At 48.5% G+C, this 25,576-nt stretch overlaps 1 protein-coding gene across 4 annotated transcripts; it reads right to left on the reverse strand.

The window, feature by feature from the left end:
• Positions 1–365: 365 nt before the first annotated feature.
• S100A10 (S100 calcium binding protein A10) lies at positions 366–20,261 on the reverse strand. Of its 4 annotated transcripts, XM_061606506.1 has the most exons (5): positions 20,154–20,169; positions 16,885–16,969; positions 16,229–16,319; positions 2,852–3,018; positions 366–856 (listed from the first exon to the last, which is right to left on the reverse strand). In XM_061606506.1, exons 4-5 carry the CDS (start codon positions 2,981–2,983, stop codon positions 692–694), a joined length of 297 nt encoding a protein of 98 aa, XP_061462490.1. In that variant the 5' UTR covers positions 2,984–3,018; positions 16,229–16,319; positions 16,885–16,969; positions 20,154–20,169; the 3' UTR covers positions 366–691. The 4 variants fall into 4 exon arrangements, with proteins under 4 accessions (XP_061462490.1, XP_061462491.1, XP_061462489.1 ...); XM_061606507.1 differs by lacking the exon at positions 16,885–16,969 and having other exon boundaries at positions 20,154–20,229; XM_061606505.1 differs by lacking the exons at positions 16,229–16,319; positions 16,885–16,969 and having other exon boundaries at positions 20,154–20,261.
• Between the last annotated feature and the right edge of the window lie 5,315 nt (positions 20,262–25,576).

Raw genomic sequence — 25,576 nt, forward strand, 5'->3', positions numbered from 1 at the left:
ATCTGTGTGGAATTGCTTTTTAAGATGTTTTAAACGTTGTTTTTTAAAGATGTTTTGAAGATGTGTTTAACTACATTTTTAAAGATGTTTTGTTTACATACATTTTTAAGTCTTTTGTTTCTAAGATACTTTAAAGTGCTTTTAGTGTTTTTGTTTGCCGCAATAAACAAACACTTGGGGTCTGGACCTGGATTCGAGTCCTGACATCCAAGGTTTGACCTCAATAATAAGCTGGTGGAACCAGTTTACCTTCCTTCCAAAACCTAAATCCCTGCAACCTCCAGCTCCACTTATAATTTTAAGACGAGCTCAAAAAGAACGAGTTCTTAGGATTTTCCCTCGTTAAAATATGAAAACAGGCCCTCTGATTTTAAAAAGAAAAATGGTTTATTTCACGGCCGAGTAGAGGATACAGCATGGGAAAGGGATTTGGGGATTTCAAGGAAAGGATGGAGGAATGAGAGGTTGTTGATTGTTAGGGTCCAGATTAAATGCAAAGTTGGATCATTAGGCTGGAATGCACAATGTGACATTTTTCAAAGCAGAAACAGCTAGCTAGGCAGAAGGGTTAGCCAGGCAGAAGGGTTAGCCAGGCAGGCTCTTTCGGGATTATCGGTATCACGGTGGCAACACGGTTGCTCCAAAACGTGCCATCAGTGCTCCACTAGTGAGATTGCGCACCTCCATCTCATCAGTACTTCTTCCCTGAGGGCTTCATCTTTTTCACGTAGTACTCGTTGCATCCGTTGGTCAGCCCCGCAAAGAGAGAGAGGTACCCCTCAAAGTTGACTTTGCCATCCCGGCACTCTTCCAGGTTCTTCATGATCCGGTCAATTGCCATTGGATCTTTCTGGTTCTGAGAGAAAAGGGCAGATGGGTGGGGGAAAATCAGAGAAGGGGCATTTAAAACAGATACTCTGGCATAAGGATGGAGTAGAAATTCGATTCAGTTTGCATTTCGAGCCAAATCTATCAAATTCACACTTTCCAAAAAGGATACGCGAACCCACACACAGCCATCCTTCAAAACCTGCACTTACCCAAATATTGTGATGCAGTTCTCCAACCAAAGAATGTTTTACAAACATGCATCTATTTGGGGGGAAGTATGCATAAGAACCTATTATCTCAGTGAAAAAAACCTACAAAAATGCACTGTAGGATGAGAACTTGCTTGCAAAAATGTGTACATTTGCAGACAAAAATGAGCTGATTAGGTGAAATTTGCACTAAAGTGCTGAAGAATTTTGAGGATTTTTCAATGGAAAAAAATCACCAATTGCTGCAGAAATGGGGAGAATTGAATTGAAGAGTGGAAAAATGAGAAAGCAAGGGAACTTAAGTTGACAGATTCTCCCCCCCCCCCGCTCTGGCAATTCCTATTTACCAGGGGCAGACTCTATATTTCTGGGGCCCATCCTGGAATAAAAAAGAAAAGAAAAATCCCTATTTTTCTATTTCCAATGGTCAGGTGTGAGTGTCATCGCTTGTGTGGCCAAGATTGCACCATCCTCATATAAAAGGGAAGCACTAGGAGACTTGGGGGAAACCCAAAATTTGCAGAAGTACCCCTAAAAATATTTAAGGGGAACCTCAGCTAAGGATGAGATTCACTTGGTGGTGCCTGTATTCTACCTAACTAGTACATAGTTATGGTCTGTTTTTGTTATTTTTTCTGCTATCTTTTGCTTACCGGTTTATTGTTTTCTCCGGAAAAATAACATTATTGTAATCATTATTTCTAACAACGTTTTCCTTTTGGAAAGGAAAGTGGCTTTCTCTTTGCCTCATGCCCACCCACCCAATCCCCCCCCGCTTTGCCTCCTCCTTCTGCTCCAGAATTGAAAGCCAGAGATTTCCTAGTCAGTTACCCTGAGAGAAAGAGAGATGTTAGTTTCAGGTTAGCAAAGCAAAGACAGGTGAAGGTCAGTTTCGCCTGAGCAAGGCAAAGACCTATGTCAGTTAATTTCACCTTAGCACAGCAAGGACCAGTACTAGTCAGTTTCACCTGAGCACAGCAAAGACCCATGCTGGTTAGTTTCTCGTTAGCACAGCAACACAGCATAGGGAATACAAGATAATAATATTATGTTCAATGCAGTTTTTGCTTTTTTTAAAAAAAATCAGTAGTTGGGAAAAGCTGCAGAAGTTTGCAGCATTCAGGATCGGTCGGCAAAGAGAGCGGATGTGTGAACTACAGGGAAGTTTGGTGCCAAGTTTGATTTTAGCTAAATTCTTACCCATCCCTAGTCTCGGTTGCCCTTGAAAGACTGAGGAGGAAGGAGGATGGGGGCAAAACTAGAACAAGTTGGCTCTGCCTGTCCTTGGCTCCCTGCCTTCTGCCCCACCAGTCCCAATGAGCACCAGCCAACACTGCGTACAGTGGGCCTGCCTTTCCTGAACACAATCTGAGGCGAGAAATCAAGCTGCCTGGCTTAATGGAGCAGAGGAGCTGTGAGGGCGCTGCCTGGTACTCTTCAGTTTCTCGTATGCATAGATTAGGCTAAGGGAATGCTTTCTTGCTTCTTTGCAAGACAATAAAAGGAACTGCAATAAGAACATGGCACGGACTCCTTTGTCATTACAGTCAAGCCATTTTTGCTGCTTGGAATCAAGCACGAGGCTGTGTTAGCCTGGGACAGGGCATTGAGGGATCCCAGCTCTAGTGCAGGAGATCTTTGTGAAGCCCGCGAGGCTTGCCCTAGGCCACTGGAGACTGGTGGCTCCAGTGCCCTACCTGATCTTCAAACAACAACATCACCTACAGTCTGGGGAAAAAATCAGGATATTCCCCCCACACATACACCCACCCCGCTGGCCTTGCACATTTTCCCAGAGCTGCCGCACTCACTTCCATATACCCCGGGACCTCCTTCTCCATCAGCTGCCGGAGATCTTCTTTTGTTAGATAGTTCTTGTCCCCTGCGTATTTGTGAAAAGTAAACATCGCGGTTTCCATAGCGTGTTCCAACTGGGATGGCATCTTTGCGCTAATTTATGTATGGGACCGGTATCAGCCTACAGAGCGGGAGAGAGAGAACGAGCTGTTGAGTTGCATGGTTAAATCCTTTGAAGGATGGAAAAGTAAAAAGCAAAAGAACAGTGAGCAAGAACTAGGCCGGACCAGTTTGCCACCGCTGCATGGACACCACAAATCCTTCGCCATGGCTGTAGATGCCAATGCCCCCCCTGCAAATCTCTAGGCAATCCCATATTACGTGCCCAGGGAATCTAAATCAGAGGCGGGGAACCTTTTTCAAACCCGGGGACTGCATTCCCTTCTGGACAACCTTATGGGGCTGTATGCCATTGGTGGGCGGTGCCAGAAGCAAAAAGTGGGTGGAGCATCGGATGCAAACACCTCTCCCCCTTCATCCAGGGAAGCAAGGGGCATCGTCAGAGTTCAAGGATGCATTCCAGTCAGGCAAAAACACTCCAGGAGGGGGCACTAGAGAGAGTTCTGAGGGCCAAACAGAGAAGCTTAAAGGGCCACTTTAGGCCCTTGGGCCTGAGGCTCCCAAAACTCCTGATCCAAATGGTCAGAGCTGCATGCATCACATACATTGTGCAAAACAGGCATCATTTCTTTTAGTTTGCATAACATATTTTGTAATTCAGCGCTTTTAACTGTTTTGCATAATTTGAGCTGGTTTTTTGAGCTCCGTTTCACGGAGGTGGGATGAGAAACTACCACAGATTAACCCAGTTCTGTCCTCAACTGCTGTTCTGTCACCTCTTTCCGCTTCAGCAGTTTCAGCTGACCCACTTTAAAAAATGTCTAGGCAGCGAAAAGGACTAGAAACTTGATTTTCTCTGCCCCAGAGATTCCCAGGAAGTGGAATCCGGTGGTCTTCTGGAGTACTAGCCCAGCTCTGTTGCTCTGAAAGCTGCCTTGGCGGTTCTGTCCAGCACTAGAGGTTAAGCATCTCACATTTTCATTTCAATTTAAGCAGAGCACGTTGCTAGTCTTCATGATCAGAGACAGAAAAGCATGAAAAACATGGGGGTGGGTAAGAAATGGGTATTCTTCATCTTGCTTCCTTTTGCTGGCAAGACTCCAATATCACTGGGAGGGCAGGACAGGACAAAATTCAACTGGTGTAGCTCTTTTTGGAATGTGACTGATTTCAGTCAGCAGATGAACCCTAATCCCCAGATTCCCAGCTTTCATTTTCTTTTCTTTTTAAATAGTAGGTTTCTAGCATTTGTAGAAACTGATACAGGAGGCAAAACTTACCGGCACTGACATTTACAAAATGTACAGGCATTTATATCCACCACCCCCTTTCAGTGTTTTACTTTGCCCACCCCCTTAGGAAAAATTCCTGTGGATGCCCACAAACGCTAAATATCTTCCCTGGGAAACATGCACGTCACAATGCTCAAGTGCTCACTTGAGCACGTCCAAAGTGCTGCCTCCCCCCTTACTACTCTGCAACTGTGGTCTGCAATAGCGGGTTCTCTTGACCTCTTGGAAAAGTCCTCCCTAAGGACAGAAGGACAGTCCTGAAGGGCCGGTTTCGAACAGCCCCAGTAGAGCTCTCCGAAAGCAGCCCTCCCCCCTTTCCATCTCTCTCCTTTCCTGTCCCTTCACATTCCTTTCATTAAACCCTCCAGCCTCATTGCCTTTGATCAGCAGCCCTTTTTTGCTGCCAGGAACATCTGCAAACTGGACAGGCCATCTGGTTCCTATCTGGGGAGGGCTCCGCCTGGGGCAAAAGCGTTTGGCTGGGTTCCCTTGGCAGTCCCCGCCAAAGAGTTCCCCACCCATCCACCCGCCTTCCCCCTCCCAGCTTGCACTAGGAGGAAGCACACTCTGCATGGGATCATTCTTTCAACTGAGCACCTTAACCCTTTCCTGGCTCAGGCCTCCCCTTTAAGCATGTGGTACAGTCCTCCCTTGGATGCTCCAGCCCTCGCAGGGCACAGAGCATTCCAGAGTGCTGGTGGGAGATTTGCACGGCTGCAAGCTTCCTTCCATCCTCCCCCATGGACAAAGTCTTTGCACAGACAAACAAGTATGGTACAGCCCTCACACAAATAAACCTCAAATGGTGCAGCCTTTCCTTTCAGGCTGTATGAACGAAAGCCCCCCCTTTCCCTCCTGAGGGAACTTGTTGCACATGGAAACATAGGCTGCGTGCACACCACACATTGAAAGTACATTTTTTGTCCCCCTAAGAATCCTGGGAACTGTAGTTTGTCGGGGGTGCTGGGAACTGCAGGTCTGTAAAGGGTAAATGACAGTTCTCAGGATTCTTTTTTGGGAGGGAGAGGGGGATATGGTTTAAACGTATGGCATGTACACAGCTGTCAAGGAAAATGGCTAGGTTAGAAACCTTTTTCTCCTAACAAGCTTAAGAACCTAAGAGGAGACTTGCTGGGTTGGACCAAAAAGGCCCATCTCATCCCACAGTGGCCAGTCAGAAGCCCCAGAGCAGGGTGTAAACGCACCAGCGCCTGTGGTCCCCCAGAAGGTGTGGGGCTCTAACTCCCATCAGCCCCAGCCAGCATGGCCGATGGTCAGTGATGATGGGAACTGCAGTCCAGCAATAGCTAGGCCACAGGTAAGCCCTGTCCCCAGTGATCTAGCACCTAGTATGGAAAGGTAGGCTGCTTCTGTACATGGAGGTTCAGTTCCTCATGATCATGGCTAATCCAAATGGAAGATGAGCCTCGCTGGATAGGGTCAAAGGCCTGTCTAGTCCAGCGTCCAAAGTGGCCATCCAGATGGAGCCCAGAAGCTGGGCAGGAAGGCAGTAGCCCTCCCTGGCTGTCACAAGCTCTCACCCTACGCCCTCTTCAGTGGCATGTTGTCTTCTCCCCCACCCCCCACCTGCAAACGTGCCAGCTGGGCTGGCTAAAACCGTCATTCCAGTTCATGGGCATTTTTGTAAGCGAGGGATTTGTGCCGCCACATTTGTGAATGAAACCTTCGTGCAACAAAGAGATTTGAACCGAGACGGAATGACTTTTCTTTTGTTACTTTTCTCTCTCCTCCCCACCCTGCATTCTATTTTTTTTTTAATAATTTTTATTCAAATTTTCATAAAACATAGAAAACCAAATCATAAAACATTCAAAGACAAAAAACAAAACAAAACAAAAATGATTAAACAAAAAATAAAATAAAATGTTGACTTCCCATTTGTCACATATCAAATCAGTTATAGATCTACAATATATAACAATCCTGTCTCTTAAATCATATTATAAAATCACTTTCCTCCAGTAGTTATCTTAATTAATCATCAAATCTCATAAACATTACTTTATTCTTTCCACAAAAAGTCAAAGAGAGGTTTCAATTCTTTAAGAAATATATCTATCAATTTTTCTCCAAATAAACATGTCAATTAATCCATCTCGTAATAATTATAATAATCTTATTGTCATAACCATAGTCCAAATAAACACCCTGCATTCTATTGATGTGCTCAAGGCACTGTGCGCAAGGCAATCCCCTCTTTTTAATCCTCACCACAGCCCTGTGAGGGAACTTAGGCTGAGAGAACAGTCAAAAGCTCAGCATCGTCCAGGGAGCTTCATGGCTGAGCTGTGAGCTGAAGCTGATAACTCCAAGGCTGCGCGTGCGGGGAAGGGGAGTGTGCTCCCCCATCCCAGAGGGTAGATCTGAACCTAATGGGCTTCAATTACATGAGGGTAGATTTCGGTCAAACATTAGCAGAAAATTCTCTATGGTTAATAAGAGCATCAATTTAAGAATGGTCCTCCCACACCCAATTTGTCCATTAAAAATAAAAAATGGGTCACTCCCGGAGATCCCCTGCTGCGAATCTGCAATGCGATTCAGGTTTTTATGACACCTCTCCTAATGTGCCCTTAAAAGTTGGGCTACCCCCACTTTTGCACCCTGGCCACACCCACTTTTGCACATAGCCCTTGGCCAGCAAAAAGTTAGCCACCTCTGCCCTAGAGGAGTGCTGGGCTCTCCCTCTTGGGTGGTCTACAAACAGAAGCAGGTCAGCCCTATGTTGAAAATGCTCCAGCTCTGGATTTCATGCGTCGAGGGGCTGGCCTAGAGGCAGCCGCACAAGGATCCCTCCAACTCCGTGAACGCCAAACTCTGCAGTCTCATGTAGGCACTGTACCCAAACGCAGAGGCCCCTTTCTGGAAGGAGGCTGCAGAAAAGCCGAGATAAGCGCATGGCACAATCAATCCATGCGTCTTCCGCCTCATCCATCGATGCCACAACCTCAAAGTGGCTACAGACTTTTCTTCTTCTTCTTCTTCTCTCTCTTCCTCCGTTAGGGGCCCCAACGGCTTAATCATCACACCGCAGGATCGTTCAAGGCCTCTTGCAAGCTATAAACCTCAGTGCAAAGACCAGGGAAGGAGGCGGAGGGAGGCCAACTGTCGCAGCGCCCACATGCCAAAGGGCGCGGTTCTAGGAGTCCGGAAGGCCTTGGCTGCTGGCTGCAGGCCCATTTGTTTGCTCATAACCTGCGGCTTCTCCTGTCCGCACCTGGAGCCTTCTGGAAGGAATCCCACACCACCAATGGCGCGTCAGACCAGACGCCAGCACTTGAGGCCAGGCAAATTGGTAGAGGAGGTAAAGGCATTCTAGACATGCTCAGGAGCTCTCTTTATATTGCTAGGGCAGATGCTCAAAGGGGAGCCCGTGGTCAGAGGAAGCTGCCTTCTACAGAGTCAGAGCACTGGTTCATCTAGCTCAAGGTCGTCTGCACTACGTCCAATACGCTAACCACTATGCCACACTGGCTCTCCTTAGCACGAATGGAAAATGGAAATGGCCTGCCTTCAAGTCGATCCCGACTTATGGCAACCTTATGAATAGGGTGTTCATGGTAAGCAGTATTCAGAAGGGGTTTCCCATTGCCTCCCTCTGAGGCTAGTCCTCCCCAGCTGGCGAGGGCCTGCTCAGCTTGCCACAGCTGCACAAGCCAGCCCCTTCCTTGTCCGCAACTGCCAGCTGGGGGGCAACTGGGATCCTTGGGGCTACGCAGCTTGCCCGCGGCTGCACAGGTGGCAGGGCATGTAACCCCTGAGCCACTCACTGTGGGGTGATCTTTAGCTGGCCCTTGACGCCCAGGAGACACGAGCCGGGATTTGAACTTGCAGACTCTGGATCTCCTCCCCACTGTGCTATACCAGCTGTCATCTCATGATTCTAAGGGCTGATTTAAACTGGAAGCTGCCTCCTACCGAGTTGGATCACTGGGTCATCCGGCTCAGTGTTGCCTACACTGACCGGCAAGCAGCAGCTCTCCAAGCTTTCACACAAGGGCCTTTTCCTAGCTCTCCCCGGAGACTGACCTTCTACGTGTGCTCTGCCACTGAGCTAGAGGCCTTGCTCGAAGAAGAAAGCAAGGTTCCAGTCCTCATGGCTCTGAAAGAAGGGATGGTTGAAAGAGCAGCACAGAAAGCCATCTTCATACAGGTCAAACTATTGGTCTAGCTAGCTTAGTATTGTGTACCTTGAGTGGCTGCGGCTCAGGGGACAATTCCTAGCCCTGCTTGACAAAGCTAGGGTTGTTCTGCATGCAAGGCAGACCGCTGCTGAGTTGCATCTAGGGAACACTTGCAAAGGGGGAAGAGGGTTTGCTTAGCCGCAGAAGCCTCCTGCTGCCCCCTGGGTGGGTGTTGGCTGGAAGCCTCAGAGGAGACGCTCTCTTGTGAAGGCGCGGGGGCCAGGGGAGAGGTGGTGAGGAGGGGAAAGGACATCCTCCTGCCTGTTGCCAGGATGAACAAACAGGGCTTAAGTGCATCTGGCAAGCTTCCCTCTTCAGCTGCTGTCGCCAGAGTGGTACAGGCCACCCCGGAGTCCCGAGCGGATGGGCGCGGCCCTGACTCGGCTAATATTTGCCCACAGCCAGCCTCCTGGGAGATGGCTCCGCTTGGAGCCATTGCCAGCTCTCTGCAGGCAGGGGACTGAAATATCAAAAAGCAGGTGATGCATTGTTGGCCACACTCGGGGGAGACCTGCTGAAATCGGCCGCGTCGTGTGTTGTTGACGTCAGTGGGTCTGCTCTGAGTATGACTCACGGCCGATATCTGCCGCAACCAAAATACACATTTCGAAGCCTGGATCAAAATCAAGTCAACACTCGCTTTAGAGGATTGAGGTCAGAGATCCACCAGGAATGACCCACGGTAGAGAGATAGGCCCAAATCCTGCAGCAACAAACACTCCCATTTTGCAGCTTTGCTTAAAAGCACCATAGTGAATGGCTCGCTTTGGAGGACTGATGCTGGTCCTGCTGACCAAGGAGAAGGGGGGGGGAAGACCTTAGCATGGCATCGGAAAAGGCTTGGATCCTGCAACCCACCACAATCCTGTTCCGTTTCCCCCTCCCCCCTCGTTCATTGGGCTGGAAATCACATACATGTGCAGGGTTACCTTTGCCATCTTGAGGACCACCAACCTGCTTCTTTTTTAAAAAAAAATATTATTTATTTACTAACAAGATTTATAAGAATGTAAGAAGAGCCTGCTGAATCAGGCCAAAAGCCCATCTAGTCCAGCTTCCTGTCCTCACAGTGGGCAACCGGATGCCCCAATGGGAACCCCACAGGCAGGACATCAGCACAACAGCAACTCTCCCTTCCTACAGCTTCCTGCAACTGGTATTCAGAAACATGCTGCCTCTGACCATGGAGGCAGAGCGTAGCCGTTATGGCTAGTAGCCCTTGACAGCCTTCTCTTTGTATTTGTCTAATCCAAGCTGGTGGCCATCAGTGCCTCAACAACCTCTACGCTGTTTACGTAAAATGCACATATACATTCATAGGCAAGATGGTCAGGGTGCTTGCACAAACCTGAACCTTGTACCGATTCCTGTAGCTACGCCGGGTGAATGTGGAAAACGCTACGCTCCTAGGAAGTCAGCATATTTCACAGCTTCATAGCGATTTATAGATTTGTAAGTCAGAACTGCCACACTAGGTGCCATGGGGAGATTGAGTCGTGGACTCTGTCTCCAGCCGTAGCTAGGAAAACGCATCTTGAGAAGCTCACAGAGCAGGGTGAAGAGGCAACAGCTTGTTTGTTGCCCAGCAGCTGGGATCCAGGGGTAGACTGCTCCAACACATTGAGGCTCCATTGGGCTACCATGGAGTTTTGAAAATCGCTGCACACCTGTCCAATCCTTTTTTAAAAAATGTTTCCTCCTCCCCCCCAAAGTGATCCGTGCTAATGGCTCGCACCATTTCTCGTGGCAGGGATTGCTGTAAATGACTGGAAGCCCCACGGCTAGTTCTGCTGGTCAGGAGCAATTCTTTAGCAACCTGGACACTAAGGATTGGGGGGGGGGAATCAAGTCAACTCAGTTTGCATTTAAAGCTGAATCTATCAAATTTGCAGCCTCCCAAACCGTAAGAGAACCAAAACATGGCCCTCTTTCAAAATTTGCAGTTCTCCGAATTTTGCAGCGCAGTTCGCCAACCAAAGAAGGTTTGCAAAAATGGATAGATTAGGGGAAAGTGTGCATTAAAATGCACAGATGAACGAAAAGAAGATACAAAAATGCATTCTATTCCGGGAAAATGCATACACAAAAATGTGTATTGTAGTCACGTCTGCATAGAAAAAAGTGTGTGTGCAAGGAGAAATCTACGCTTTCCCTACTTTTTTAAAAATTCGCAGCTTCCTGCAGAAATGCAGAGAACTTAACTGGAAAAATGAGAAATGGAGGGAACCAAAATGAACAGATCCTTCTGCCCTCCTGCACACATCTATGAACTCTGCTCCCCACTCCCGAGAATAAAATGACGCACAGCAGCAAAAGATAAAAAAGGGAGAAATTTGGACGCCATGGTAAAACTGGCACGATTGCTACAAGTTTCTCATTATGTACATGTTCGATTTTATTGTGAGCTGCCCTGAGTGCCCATTATAGGGTAGAAGGGTGGGATAGAAATATTTTAAATAAATACGCAGGTTGCACAACTGGGCATTTCTTGGCCCAGAATGAATCATCCTGCCTCGACACCGGGGGGGGGAGGGGGAATAGCCCAGCCGTGATGCTTTGGGAGTCTGAGATGGATATGGTTTCCAGGCGTCAGCTGATCTGGGTGTGGCTTTTCGCCTGCGGCCCCCTCTGCAAACAGGAGTCCCAGCTGCCACTGCAGAGGGAGAGAGAGAGCGCACGTAGAAGATTTACAAGCAGACGTCAGCCAGTGCCAAAACGTTCAGCCCTTTTAGAAGCTTCTTGGAAGAGTCTGGGCACTGCAGAGAAGATAGACAGAGGAAAAACCACACAGCCCTAATTATGGGAGCGAGATGGATTTTCCTTCCATTTTTAATCCAGAGCTCACAGAAGCAAGCCAGACAAGGAGAGGATTCAGATTGCACAGCACCTGACTGACATTTCTTGCTGATGCTACAGAGTCAAATCCCAGCAGTCACACAAATGGGCTCACCTTTAAGTCAGAGAAACACACGCGGTACAGTCCTTGTGGACTGTGGCGTTGCAGGCTGCGCGACTGATCACCCTACCCTGAACAAATTCCCTGTATGTAGAAACACAGCAAGTCAAGGGAAAAGCTAGGTGGGGGAATCTTTCTCCCTGGTGAGCAAAGGAGTGTTAAGGTATATAACTAGCTATCGCTAGTCGGGCGGTATATAAATTTAATAAATAATAATAATAATAATAATAATACCTTAGGCATGAGGAAGCTTTGGCCCTCCAGATGTTGCTGAATGACAACTCCTATCCACCCCAGCAAGCATAGCCAGTGGCTAGAGATGATGGGAATTGTCGTTCAGCAGCACTGGGAGAGCCAAAGCTTCCCCGTGCCTGGTCTAAGGCCATTTGATAAAGAAAAATGGGGAAAAGCGGCTTTCGACTCCATGCTGTGCTCCACAGTGTGGAAATTTCTACCACCCAAGGGAACCTTGCGGGGGCAACATGCTGGTGGTGGGCAGGGCCAGAGGCAAAATTGGATCGATGGGTGCCACTCTTTCCTTTGGGCAATAGTCTGCATTCTAGCAACAGGAAGAGAAGCCAGAGGTGGGATGGCAGTGCAAAGGCACGCTCCGGCCAGGCAAAAGCACTCGAGGAGGACGCAAAGGAGGGCTGGTCCAAGGGCCAGGCAGAGAGGGCTGAAGGGCCGCATGATATTCTGTTGCATTGATCACACAGATCTTGAGAAGCCCCACGCACTTGCCCTCTCCATCAGCGAAGAGAGAGCTTACGAAGCAATCTCTTGTCCTCCTCCTTTGGGACGTTTAGAAGATTATAGGAGGTCCCAGGGCCCGAGGTGCCAAATCTCTGCTCTAGCCATTGCACAAGACAGCCCTCCCTCTCGACACAAGGCCCATCCAGGAGAAGAAAGGGACACTGGTGCTCGGACTCAGCACGGTAGCAACCGCTCTCTCCCCCCCGCCATCGGTGCTGGGCGCAGAAGGGTAGCCCCATCCTCCCCAAGCAGCAAGCAAGTTACTCATAGGTGGCATTCCATTCATACTGAGTCAGTGTATCAATGGGCTCCTACGCCTCTGCAGGCATGCACTGGGGTGCGCGCGCACACGCAGCCAAGCCTTGTTTATTTTAAGTGATGTCCTTTGTTCATTCCTTAGGGACTGCCTCCACCCCATATTCCACTCTAAGCTCCACAGCCAGCCGCAGACGCCCTCTTCCTTTGTGGCCAGTGGTGTGTGTGTCTGTGCGCGTGCGCATGCATGCGCGCACACACCCAGGCTCCCAAAAACTTGGAGCTGCCTAGCGCAATTCATCGGCCATATCGAAACGCCGCTGTTTCGACAGGCTTCAAAACTTAGCAGGTTGACACTGCAGCCTGATCGTGCAGATTGGTATCTGAGTGATGTGTTAAAAAATTAGGGTTGCATTCAGCTAAGCCCTACTCAGAGCGGTAGACCCACTGAATGTAATGAACCTGTTAATCATGCCTATTCACTTCAGTGGGTCTACTCTGAGTAGGAATAGCATCATCATCATCATCATCGTACACCTGCATGGCATATTATGCTTAATTCATGATTAGGATTAGTTTACAGAAAGGTTTGCCAGCTACATTCATGGAAGACAGCAGGGGGGCTGAGAGCAAAATAGAACCTCCATGTACAGGGACAGTGTATCTTTACCAGAAGCAGGAGAAAAAAGGCCGGTGTCCTCATGTCTGGCTTGTGGCCTTCCCAGAAGCATCTGGCTTAGGCCACTAGGGATACAGTGTACTGAATCAGACCAATGGCCCATCTAGCTCAGTTTTGTCTCCACACTGACTGGCAGCAGCTCTTGAGGGTTTCAGACAGGCCGTCCCTCTCAGCCCTACCTGCAGATGCTCGGGATCGAACCTGGGACCTTTGGCGCGCAAAGCTGGGGCTCTACCACTGAGCTAGGATGCTGGAATAGACAGATATTGGCTCTAATCCATCTTTACACCCTTAAGCATTTGCAGAGGCTGACCTTCCAACCAGGAATCACTCTCTCGTTTTTTAAAATACATAAATGAAGAAGGAAACATTTTGTCCCACATTTTGCTCTAAAACATACGGCCGGCAGGCATTTTTTAAATAGGCTGGATGCTCTCGTCGGGGCAACCAGTTCACTGATGCAGCACAGATTTAAAAAAAAGAGGAATGAAAAGCTGGAGATGCCCTTGGGGGGAGAAAGAGGAGCGAGAGCTGATGTAATCTGTGGGATGCAATGCCAGGAATTTTTTCATCCCGAGGGCCAAATTCTTATCTCGCCAATCTCCTGAGGGCCGAGTGGGAGGCACCCAAGACCAAACGGGTGGCACGAAGGACAACACACCACGTCACCGTGAGAGGAGGGGCGGGAACCTTCAGCCCTCCAGATGTGGCTGAGCTACAGTTCCCAGCAGCCTTACCAAGCGTGACCAATGGCCAGGGCTGATGGGAGCTGTAGTTCAGCAACATCCGGAGGGCCGAAGATTCCCCACATTTGTGTTAGAGGATCATAGGAAGCCCCCTAGTCAGACCATTGGTCCATCTAGCCAGTAGTGGCTCCCCAGGGTTTCAGGCAGGGGGCGTACCCAGCCCTATCTGGAGATGTTGCCGAGTATTGAACCTGGGGCCTATTGACATATTCTGCTTTTAAAAAATCCCCCTTTTCCAAACCCAAGCCTACTGACGGCTCCCTCTCATGCCTAGATTATGCTGTTTGGGTTATATTAGGATCGGCATGCACACCCTGGACATTGGGTATAGAGGGAAGAATCCATCGACTGGGATGTGAAAAAGGAAAGAATTGAAGCAATCCTAAGTGTGTCTTTTACGATCTAAATCCCATTTGGGGGACTTACTCCAAGATGAGTGTGTATATTAATTAGGGATGGGTGAGGGATTTGATTCAGTTTGCATTTAAAGCTGAATAGGAGAACCGAAATACATCCATCCTTCAAAATGCACCCCTATTCAAATTTTGCAACGCAGTTTGCCAACCATGCAACGTTTATAAAAATGCATATGTGAGGGGAAAGCGTGCATCAGAAATGAATATACGAGCGAAAATAACATACAAACATGCATTGTGAGACAAGAAATGGCTCGCCAAGATGTGTACCCTAGTCAAAACTGCATACAAAAATGTGTCGATTAGGAGAAACTTGCACTCAAATGCTGGAGAATTGATTAAAAAAAAAAGGTAAATTGCTGCAAAAGTGCGCTGAACCGAATTTAAGATTGCAAAAATGAGAAAACCGAGAGAATTCAGACTGACAGAACTTGCCGTCCCTAGTGTTAATCCAGAGTTGCTCACTACCCCTTGCTGGCCCCACAAGCAGTCTGGACCCTAAAGACACGCAGCCAAGCGAAATGGTAAGACCTCGAGGCAGAAGAAAGGACTGTACCAGTTCAGCCTTACAGGAGAGAGAAACAGCTGGGCCAATTCAGACCACAAACGTGTGCAAGAATCACATTTTTTTTAATGCTCCTTTGCTTAAAAAAAACACCAAACACAACACCCCTGCAAGTTAAACCTAGGAGCCCATTGGAAAGGAGTGTCCCAGGCCAACCTGTAACCTGTAGGGCACAAACTGGAAATTTTAGGCCTGGGGCCCGGATGTGGCCCTCCAGGCCTCTAACTGGCCCCCGGGACTCTCCCCAGGACACACCCCTCGCTGGCTCTGTTTTCTACCCTCCTGGAGTGTTTTTGACTGTCTGGAACAAACTCTTGGTTGCCCGGATGGAGGATGGAGAGAGGGTCGTAGAACTAGCCTACTGTACAGAGGTAATATTCACATTCATCGCTCTGCCCATTTTTGCTTCTGGCCTTGCCCACCCCTGGCTTGCGGCCTCCAGTAGGCTGCCTCAAAAGGAATGCGGCCCTCAGGCTGAAAAATGTCCTTGCTGCAGGGCTAGCTTTCTGCTTGCACCCTTGCTGCAGGGCTAGCCTTCTGCTTGCAAGGAGTTCCCTATGCAAGGGATCATTCAAGTGGAAGATTCTTCACTTCCGGCCAGAAGATTGTCTGCCGCCTCATTCGGCTGCAAGACTTCAAGACACATTCAGCTCCTGTGGATTTGAAAATGGAAATGGACTGCCTTCAAGTCGATCCCGACTTACAGCGACCCAATCAATAGGGTTTTCATGGTCAACGGTATTCAGAGGAGTTTTACCATTGCTTCCCTCTGAGGCTGAGAGGCAGTGACTGGCCCAAGGTCCCCCGGTGAGTTTCATGGTTGTGTGGGGATTCGAACCCTGGTCTCCCAGGCCGTAGTCCAACATTACTGATCACATTTCACATCAATTAAAAAAAAATCAGTAAAAACATCCATAACTACTGGTTGGTAAATTCACATTTCAAAGTCATGGCTAAACAACACAGTTTTGAGGAGATGTCCAAGGGAAGGCAGGGACGAGTCTCAGCTAGGGTCAAGTCTACACCTGCAGTTTGCCCAGGGTGCTGGGAACGGTAGTTTTTAAAGGGATAAACTACAGCTCCCAGGATTCTTTGGGGGAGGGAGCCATAACTGTTAAAGCAATGCACAGTGCCTTGCAAAAGTAATCAGACCATTGCCACATGCTCTCATATAACTGAATTACAAATGGTGCATTGTAATTTCGTTCTCAATGATATTTGGAAACACTGAAACTCAAAATCAATTGTTGTAAGGTGACATTGGTTTTACGTTGGGAAATGTTTGCCAGAAACATAAAAAAACTGAAACACGTTGCTTGCATAAGTATTCGACCCCTGCACTGTGGAAGCTCCCAGGTTACACAGGTGCAAGAAATTGCCCTCTCGAGGACACAGTTACCTTACCATTGGCCTCCACCTGTGAACCATGAAAGTTGCTGTCACATTGTCAGGATAAATACCCCACAGTTGAAAGATCATTGGTCAGGCTGTGGATCTGAAGGAAAATAAAGACCAAAGATCATTCTATAGAATTACAATGTACCGTTTGTAATTCAGCAACATGAGAGCATTGGTCAGGGGTCCGGTTACTTTTGCAAGGCACTACATAGGCATGGTGCTTTCAAGGCATGGTGCAGACGTGACCTATGGTTGCAAAGGACTGAACCTCCAAGTACAAAGTCAGTCTACCTCCAAAGCACTGGGGGTTACAATGAGAGGACTGGGGCAGTTGTGTTCTGCTTGTGGACTTCCCAAGAGGCCTGGAGCTGGCCGCTGAAAGTAGGAGGAGCTGGACTCGAGTGGCCTTTGGCCCAATCTAGCAGGACTCTTAACATCTCGTGACCCAACAGACAGCTCACTGCCTTGCCGCCCAGGAAAACAAATATCCTTTTGAGAAACTTTCGAGCCCCACCCTCCTCTCTCTCTCCCCAAAGCTAGGAAGGGAAGACAAGGAACTGGACTCTCCCCAAAATGACAGATCAACTCCTGGGACAGAGGGAATGAGGATCCCCTGCCAACATGTGGCCTGATGTTCTCTTAAGTAGGTCACAGAAACTCACCAGGAGAACAGTCTGTTTTCTCTTCCCCACACAGAGATGGAAATATCTGTCAGTGTTGCTTCTCTCAGGTTCTCATTCTCCCAATCTGAAATCCAATTTTCCATAACACTGCAGCAATTTGCAATATATATATATATATAATATTTGTGAGGGTTTTGTTTTAAAAAAACAAAACCCTCACGAAAATCCTGCAGCGTGCTGGTGCAAATTCCTGCTAATAAACACATTTTTGCAGGGAGTTTCAACTCAAGCACACATTTCTGCAAGCCATTTCTCATCCTATAATGCATCTTTGCATGTCATTTCACTCATACATTCATTTTTATGCACCCTTGCCCCAAATACATGCATTTTTTGTGAACACCGGTTGATTGGACAAATGCATCGCAACGTTGGGATAAGGGCACATTTCGAAGGATGGCTGCTTTTCGGTCCTCACTTTGTTTCGGGAAGTGCAAATTTGATCAATTCAGCTCAAAATGAGAACTGAACCAAAATGCTCACCCATCCCTACCCACGTCACGTTGGCTTCAGACCCGTCCATTTCCTTGCCCTGAACACTCACACTGGGGTCGCGTTTGAAAGCCGTGGGGCAAGAGCAATCTCTCCCCCACACCCCAAATCATGACACAAACAATCCTGAGATTGCAGAGTTTTTTGGAACGTGCACATGTGTACAAACTGTACATTAGCCTTTCAAACGGCTCTCTTCCGCTTTGGGAAGGGAAGACAGTGAGCCAAAGCTCGGACGGAAGGGGAAGAGCCGAGTGGCAAAGTCCCAGGTTCAATCCCCGGCAGCATCTTCAGGCAGGGCTGCCTGAAATCCTGGGCCGCTGCTGCCAGTCAGTGCGGGCAGTACTGTGCTAGATGGACCAATGGTCTGGCTTGATATAAGCCAGATTCCTATGAAAGAGTCAGTAAAGGACATTCCAAATATACAGAAAAACCCAAGATGTACATAAAAACAGCTCAATGGCTCTCTTAGCAAGAAATTGAAGGCTCAGCTAAGGATCTGTGTACCCAGACTGCTCCAGTGATCCTGGTCTCTCCAGGCTGATGCCCCCCACCCCAGAGGAGGTGGGGCAGGGCAACTCCTCACCCTCCACAATGACAAAGCCGATTCCACACCTTTTGCTTCTCTCTCTCTCTCTCTCTCTCTCTCTCTCTCTCTCTCTCTCTCTCTCAGATCCCCACCCAAACAAGAAAGCAAATCCGCTATCAGGTCCTGTCCAGGAGTAGACTCTCCCCATCGAGGGTGGAGGAAAAGATTGCTCATTGTGTAATCAGACCACTCCCTGGGGGAAGGAAGCAGGAGGGGTGCAAAACAGGGTACAGCAAACAGACCCCCTTTCCCCCCATAAATGTGAAATTAAATGGGTAGGCCATTGGTCAATTTCTGGTGGACAGTTCAGGGGCAACCTGGGCAGTGGGCTACAGATAGGGTCGGACCCCAATTTCCAGGTCAGTGACGATGGGAGTCAGACTCTAAAAGCATCTGGAGGGCACCACTTTGTCTATCCATGGCCCAGCAACCTGCCCAGGGTTGGCTCTTGCCAGCAGGGCTGAGTGAGACGGACCTTGATCGAATGCAGCAGGGCCCTTCTGGATGCATCAGGACAGCTTCACGCAAAACCGTCACGCTGCCCGTGGCCGTTAACTGCTTCTGCACCCTCACTTAGCCAATTTCAGGGATTCTAGTCCTCAAAGAAACAGACAAGGCTAGGTTGATGCCAGCCTCCACCCACTCCTAGGGTACTAGGGCTGTTTGTCTTGTTGCTCTCAGTGTAGAAAAAGTGGGGTGTTTGCTGCTGTGAATCTAAGACACCACAAAATGGGTGGGGGGTTGCTCAGTAGGTGGAACATCTGCTTGACATGCAGGAGGTCCCAGGTGCAGTCCCTGGCATCCCCTGGTCGGGCTGGGGAAAAGACTCCCGTCGGAAACCTCGCAGAACCACTGCCAGTCAGAGTAGACAAGACTGAGCTAGACTGAACGATGGTCAGACTCAGAATCAGGCCGCTTCTCCTATGCCTATATGTGTTTCAGAGGAAATGCACATCTTATTTGGATCTGCAACTTCCCTTTCCCCATAGCTGGGTTTGTTAAGCCACACTGCACCGTGCCCCCTCCATGTGGCCACAGCTAGGGAGGGGCACGCCCTTCTCAAATGGTGGGATACCCATGAGCCCTATTTCCCCCAAATTTTCTCTTTTGGACCCCTACTTACCCAAATTTTAGTTGCAGGGTGGTGGTGGTAGACCTTTCCATCCCCCCTCCAAGCACTAAATTTGGGGTTACCTTCTCCACTTTCCCACTTCCCACCTCCTAAATTCTTCTCTCTGGAAACCCCAATAACCTCTGCCTCTAAATGAATAACGCCCCATTGGCTCCAATCACCATACTGGGGAAAAAAAACACTGTATCCCCTCCAAAAAAACAAACACACCCCACACAACTCTCCCCTTCCCTTTTTAGCCATGCCTTGCAGACAAGAGGACACCCCGTTTCAGTTGCAAAGGAAATTCTTGCCAGCCATGTTGCAAGAAAAAGGACACCGGGTTGCACTCAACTTACATGCCATGCCATGCATTTGACGCACCCCCCCAAAAAAGATTCTTGGGAACTGTAGTTTACCCCACACAGAGGTACAATTCCCAGCACCCTTCACACACTAAGGTTCCCAGGATTTTTTTTTGGAGGAGGAGGGGAAATGCACTTGAAATGTGCAGTGTATACGCAGCCTTAGCCTGGCTCAAAGCAAACCCTCCGAAATCAATGGGCCCAACTTAGCCATGCCCCATTTCAATGGGGCTCTTTACTCTGAACATGCCTCAGGTTGGATACAACGCCAAAGAATTCTGGGCAACGAAGGGTTCATTTAGGAGAGAAGACCCCCCTTCCCCTCACAAGACACGCGACACATTTTCAAAACAGGAGACACCCCCCCTCTCATTCTCCAGGGGGTCCAATGAGGGCCATACCCTTTTCCCCAAGCCGCACAGTTTTCTACCTCTTTTTTTGTTATTTCTTCCCCTAAGACACCCCCCACCTGGTTTCCCAGACTGGAGAGCACCCCTACTCGCATTCTTTCCCCTAGAGTGCAGATTTTTTTGTGGGGGCTACTCTATTTTAATCGAGCCCCCCACCCCACTTTTCAGGACCCGAAGTCTTTCCCAGTTTCCACGGAGGCAGCGCGCGCGCAGCCCGTGCGCCCTTCTTTACGCACCACTCCAAAAGAATCCCCGTTACGCGCAGCGGAAAAAACACTCACCCGAACAAGACGGCTCTTGGTGGTGAAGCTGCAAACGGGGTGAACAGCCTGGAGGGAGCGCAGCCCTCGCCAAGGCTGGGTTGGGCCGGGCAGGGGGCGGAGAAGGAGGCCGGCACCTCCAGCCCCGGCTGGAGAGGGAGAGCGAGAAGACCGGCCCCTTGGAAAGGTGCCAAGTGGGGTTACCAGACATGAAAAAGCCAACCTCGCCGAGTGAAAGCAATCCATTTTACAGCCCCTCTTAAAAGCCTTGTCAATTCTCTCTCTTTGTCTCTCCCCCCCCCTCACGCCAGTTGCTTTCTTTTAAAGGCTTCTGTCTGCCCTTAACAGCCACCAGGCGGATGTTTGGCAGGTGCAGAGAGTAGCGGCAGCAGCGAAAGAGAGTGGCCTCATGCCTCTCACAAGTATTACGTTATTTATTTCAACAAGCGCATATGTTGCTGGGTTGTAACAAAACCTCTGAGCTGTTTAAGGAGAAGTAGGGCAATGATCAATGAAAAGAGTGAAAAGCAAGGCATTAAAGACATTCCAAAGACCGTGAAACTCAGTAGAAACCCAAAAGAGATGAAAACACATCAACATCTATGTGTCTGAAGTCTATTTTTATTATTATTTATATGTTTAAATAACTTTAGTAACTATTTAGCAGGTTGCAGCCATTTAAAAATACAATATTATTGTTATTATTTTTTAAGACACATCTTTTTCAAAGGACGTTTGGAGGGTGGACCTGATGGCTGCTGCTATTAGTAGCTGTCTTAAATCATTAGATTTGTTGCTTTAATGGACTGTGTTTTTCAAAAGGGATTTTATAAATTCTTAGTAGGTCCTGTGCCAGAGGGTGGCCATGTTGGGCCCTGGCCTAAGGGCCCCAGCAGCCCAGAAGGGTCCCTGAAGGGCTTCTCCTTAAGGTGGGAGGGTGGCACTCCCATTCCATGATCAGAAGAACCTGGCTGCTGGATCAGGCCAAAGGCCCATGTATTCCAGCATCCTGTTCTTTCCATGGCCAATGAAATGTCTCTGGGAAGCCTAAAAGTAGGGCATGAATGCAACAGCAGCTCTCTCCACATTCTCTAGCAACTGGGACCTCTGCAGGCTACCTGTGTATCGATAATTCATTCCGGTTAGCGTGCACACAGCCCATGTGGAGGTTAGATTATGTCCCGCCTTTGTGGAGCATTCGTTCCAATTTGTTTGCCGGGAGGTTACATGCAGCAGTGAGCATTCATCCTGCGTTCATCCTGATTTGCTTGCGGGGTGTCATCTACAATCTTCCCATTGACCATTCATTTATCCCACACTGTTCAATGCATTTCCCTGTCACTTTCCAAAAAAAGTTAATGGATCAGTTGCACGCAGGCAACTGAAGTTGCAAACCTAAAGTTCTGGGGTGCAACTGAATCGCTCCCACAAAATACTGGCAGCCTGCACGATACATTTAAGGCGGCATTAGAGCACTTCAAACAGCCACGGCTTCCCCCAAAGAATTCTGGGAAGTGCAGTTTGTGACGGCTGCTGAGAGTTGTTAGAAGTGGTTTAACAGTCAATCCCTCTTCCCAGGGAACTCTGGGAAGTGTGGCTCTGAGAGGGGAATAGGGGTCTCTTAATCATTCACAGCACCCTTCACAAACTACAGTTCCCAGGATTCTTTGGGGGAAGGCGTGACCCTTAAAAGTGATAAGATATTGCTTTCAATCTACAATGCAGATGAGGCCACAGTCCTGAGCGCCCACCCGGTATTCAAAGGCATACTACCTCCAATAGTGGATGTAGAACATAGCCATCCTGGCTAGTAGCCACAGACAGCCTTACCTTCCATGTCTAATTCTCTTTCAAAGCCGCCCAGTCTGAAGGCCTCCTCTGGTTGAAGGGTGGTCTGATTTAAAGATACAGAGCCTAAGAAGGAAGACTGTAGCAGAGATGGGGGATGGGGCACCTTGACGTTGCCCATCAACAGTTAACATCACTTGGAGCACGAGTGGAGGAGGCACGCAGGTACCTGGCCACAGCCGTCTTCACTATGATAAAATGCACTTTATTTTTATTTCAGTTATGATTTCTACTTGTGCCCCTACACAGAGAAATTAAGGGAAGGGCTGTAGCACAATGGTACAGCACCTGTTTTGCATGCAAAAGGACCCAGGTTCATCTCTTGGCATCTCCAATTCGGGCTGGGATTGTCCCATGTCTGAAATCCCAGAAAGCCTCTGTCAGGCAGTGTGGACCAGTGGTCTGGGCTCAGGATAAGGCAGCGTCCAACGTTCCTATTTAAATTGGCCTTTAATTTGAAACCATGAGGACTAGAACCTTACTTTATTTTGAAAGGAAGGGCCATAACTCAGGGGTAGAACAGCTGCTTTGCATGCAGAAGGTCCCAGGTTCAATCCCTAGCATCTCCAGGTAGGTTGTGGGAATGTCCGCTGTCTGCAACCCTGGAGAGCTGCTGTGTGTGGACAGTACTGAACTAGATGGACTGATGGTCTGACTCAGGATAAGGAGCTTCCTGTCATCCGATCTATGAAAGATCCGGCAGAACCAGTTGGGGCTGTTCGACCGGCATTTGATAGGTGGGCTACTCAGGAGGACTCACCCGTTCTTTGTCAGCCAGAAGTAGGATTAACAGGTGAGACAGCAAAAATTCTGCAGAATGGGCACGGCAAACCACAGCAGCAGCAAAAACAAAATAAATAAATAAATCACACCTTTGTGTTGCAAAAGCTGTGTTACACCCTTGAAAAGACAACAGGGCTCATTTTAATATATATATATATATATATTCCCAAAGCACTTCACACAGTATACAAAGCACAGCTGTAAAGAGCAAGAAATATCATTTTAAAAAGGGGTTCCTGTTTTGGACCCAGGTGCATCACCTAAAAAAATCTGTCCTAAAGCAGCTCTTTGATTGGGACAAATCTGGGTGTGGTGCTCAGAACACCACCCCTAAATAACAATAACACACATACACAAAAAGCAGGAAACAACCCCCCCCCCCTTAACAGGCAACTCTGCTTCCAAAAACTCCCTGAAGGCTAGTTTGTTTTTTTTAAAAGAGGGGTAAAAAAGCCTTGGCAGGTGCCTAAGTCAGTGGCTGAGGGCCATAGGGGTGGACCAGGATTTAAAATATTACAATTGTTCATTTCACATCCTCAACGATCCTCACACATTGAGAACCCCAGATCTAAAATATTTCCGTCCTTTTGTTCCCTCCTAGCAAATATATGATTTACCCCCTTCTGTCCAGTGAGGGGGAAAAAAACACTTGAGTGAGGCGAATGCAAGAAACATGGGGAGAACAGCCAAGAACAGCATCCAGTGGAATTTTAAGAGCCCAAGGGAGGAAAAAGGTGTAGACAAGAGAGCATTGCTGGGATTATCTATAAGGATGGGGAAAATAAACTTCAGCACAGCAGGAGGGGCCCATAGCTTAGTGGGTGGGGCGCGTGCCTTGCACCCAGAAGATCCCTGCTTCAATCTGGGCCACACTGATTGATTGGTTTAGATCAGGTAGGGGTGAACTTCAGGCTCAGGGGCCAAATGTGGCCCTCCTGGCCCCTCCAGTTGGCCCTCGGGACTCTTCTCTTTTTCTTGCTCACTCGCGGTCAAACTTGTCACTCATCCTCTCCTCCCCCCTCCCCCAACTCGGGATGGGCAAATTAGCTTCTCTCGTTCCCCCAGGCTTTTAAAGTTCATTTCTACATCTTTCCACCTCAGTTTAGATTTCTTTTAAATTTTTTTAAAAAGGACCCCCCCCTCATGAAAATTCATTAGCCTTTAAGGGAAAATTTCTCCTAATGCATACATGTTCGTAAGCAATTTGGCCCAAGATGCACAGTTTTGCAGAGCAATTTCCCCTGAAGCAATGCATCGTTGTGTGTTATTTCACTAATACACTAATGCACGCATTTACATGCATGCACATTACCGTGGCGCAGAGAGGTAAGCGGCGGTAACGCAGCCGAAAGCTCACGGCGGAGTTCGATTCCAACGGAAGGAGGAAGTTGAATCTCTGGTAAAAGGGGTTGAGGTCCACTCAGCCTTCCATCCATCCGTGGTCAGTAAAACGAGTACCCGGCATACGCTGGGGGGTAAAGAAAGGCCGGGGACAGAACTGGCAATCCCACCCCATATATACTGTCTGCCTAGCAAATGTCGCAAGGCGTCACCCTAAGAGTCGGAAACGACTCGCACTACAAGTGCGGGGACACCTTTACCTTTACCTTTTACATTACCGTCGGACCTGCATTCTTGTACACAGCACTTAGCTGGAGAGCTGTGTTGGCCATCGTGGTTACGAATTAAGGGCCAATTTAAACAGGAACGCAGGGAGCAGACCATCAGTTCCACTGGCTCAGTATTGTCAACGCTGACTGGCAGAGGCTTTCTAGGCTTCAGGCAAGAGAATCTTTCCCCTGGAGGGGTATTGAACCTGGGATCTTCTGCATGCAAAGCTCTACCCACTGAGCTGTATGGCCTTTCCAGCCTCTTGGCAAAACCCTCCTTCTGCAGTTGGCCACCGTGGCCTCCCCTCTTTGCCTGCCTCCTTTCCCACTGCGTGGCTTCTCCTCTGAAGGGCTGTCGTAAAAGGCCCGTTAGCCGCTATCGCTTCTGGCCACTGCTTCCTCCTTCCTGCAGGTCTGGCAGCCTTCCCAGGAAGGTTTCTCTGCCTTTTGGAAACCCAGAGAACAGCTTAGCCACACACGCTCTCCCCCACTCTCTCTGCAAAGCCTCCGCCTAGCTCGGCAGCCTGTTCTACTCTGAAGGGGTGTCCCCAGGACAGTCCTCTGTTGGAAGGCATCCTATGTTTGAAAAGTTGTCCCTTCCAAGTCCGGGAGTGCCTCAAACCTGCCCATCCATGGAGAGCACCTGATCTGAGCAGACACTGGCGTAGCTCAGTCAGAGAGCACTTGCTTGGCCTGGGGGGGTGTTGGTCCAGGGTGTCGGGGTTTGTGCGTCTTAGACCCTTTACTTTTTGGGAGCCAGGTCCCAGCAGCGTCCTATGAGCCAATCAGCATGGAAGGGGAGTGTGTTAGCCACTGACAAGAGCCTTCTCCAGCAGTATTCAAGCCTGGCCAGATTATTCTATAATCTCAGAAGGTTGTATCATTTTAAAAGGGAGGGGGGTGGCTGTGGCTATAATGAAGGCACCCTGCACTTCTGAGTTTGCCAATACACTGCTGTGTTTGCATGAAGAAGGTCCCACGTCTAATCCTCAGCACCTCCAGGCAGGGCTGGAAATGCTTCCTGTCTGAAGTCTTGGAGAGTTACTGCTGGTCCCTGACAGTTTAAAGCGACATAATAAAGTTTTATTTATTTATTTATTTATATCCTGCTCTTCCTTCCAGTAGGAGCCCAGGGTGGCAAACAAAAACACTAAAAACACTTTAAAACATAACAAAAACAGACTTTAAAATATATCACACGCT

This window comes from Rhineura floridana, chromosome 22 (genome assembly GCF_030035675.1).
Source record: "Rhineura floridana isolate rRhiFlo1 chromosome 22, rRhiFlo1.hap2, whole genome shotgun sequence".
Classification (NCBI taxonomy): Eukaryota; Metazoa; Chordata; class Lepidosauria; order Squamata; family Rhineuridae; genus Rhineura; species Rhineura floridana.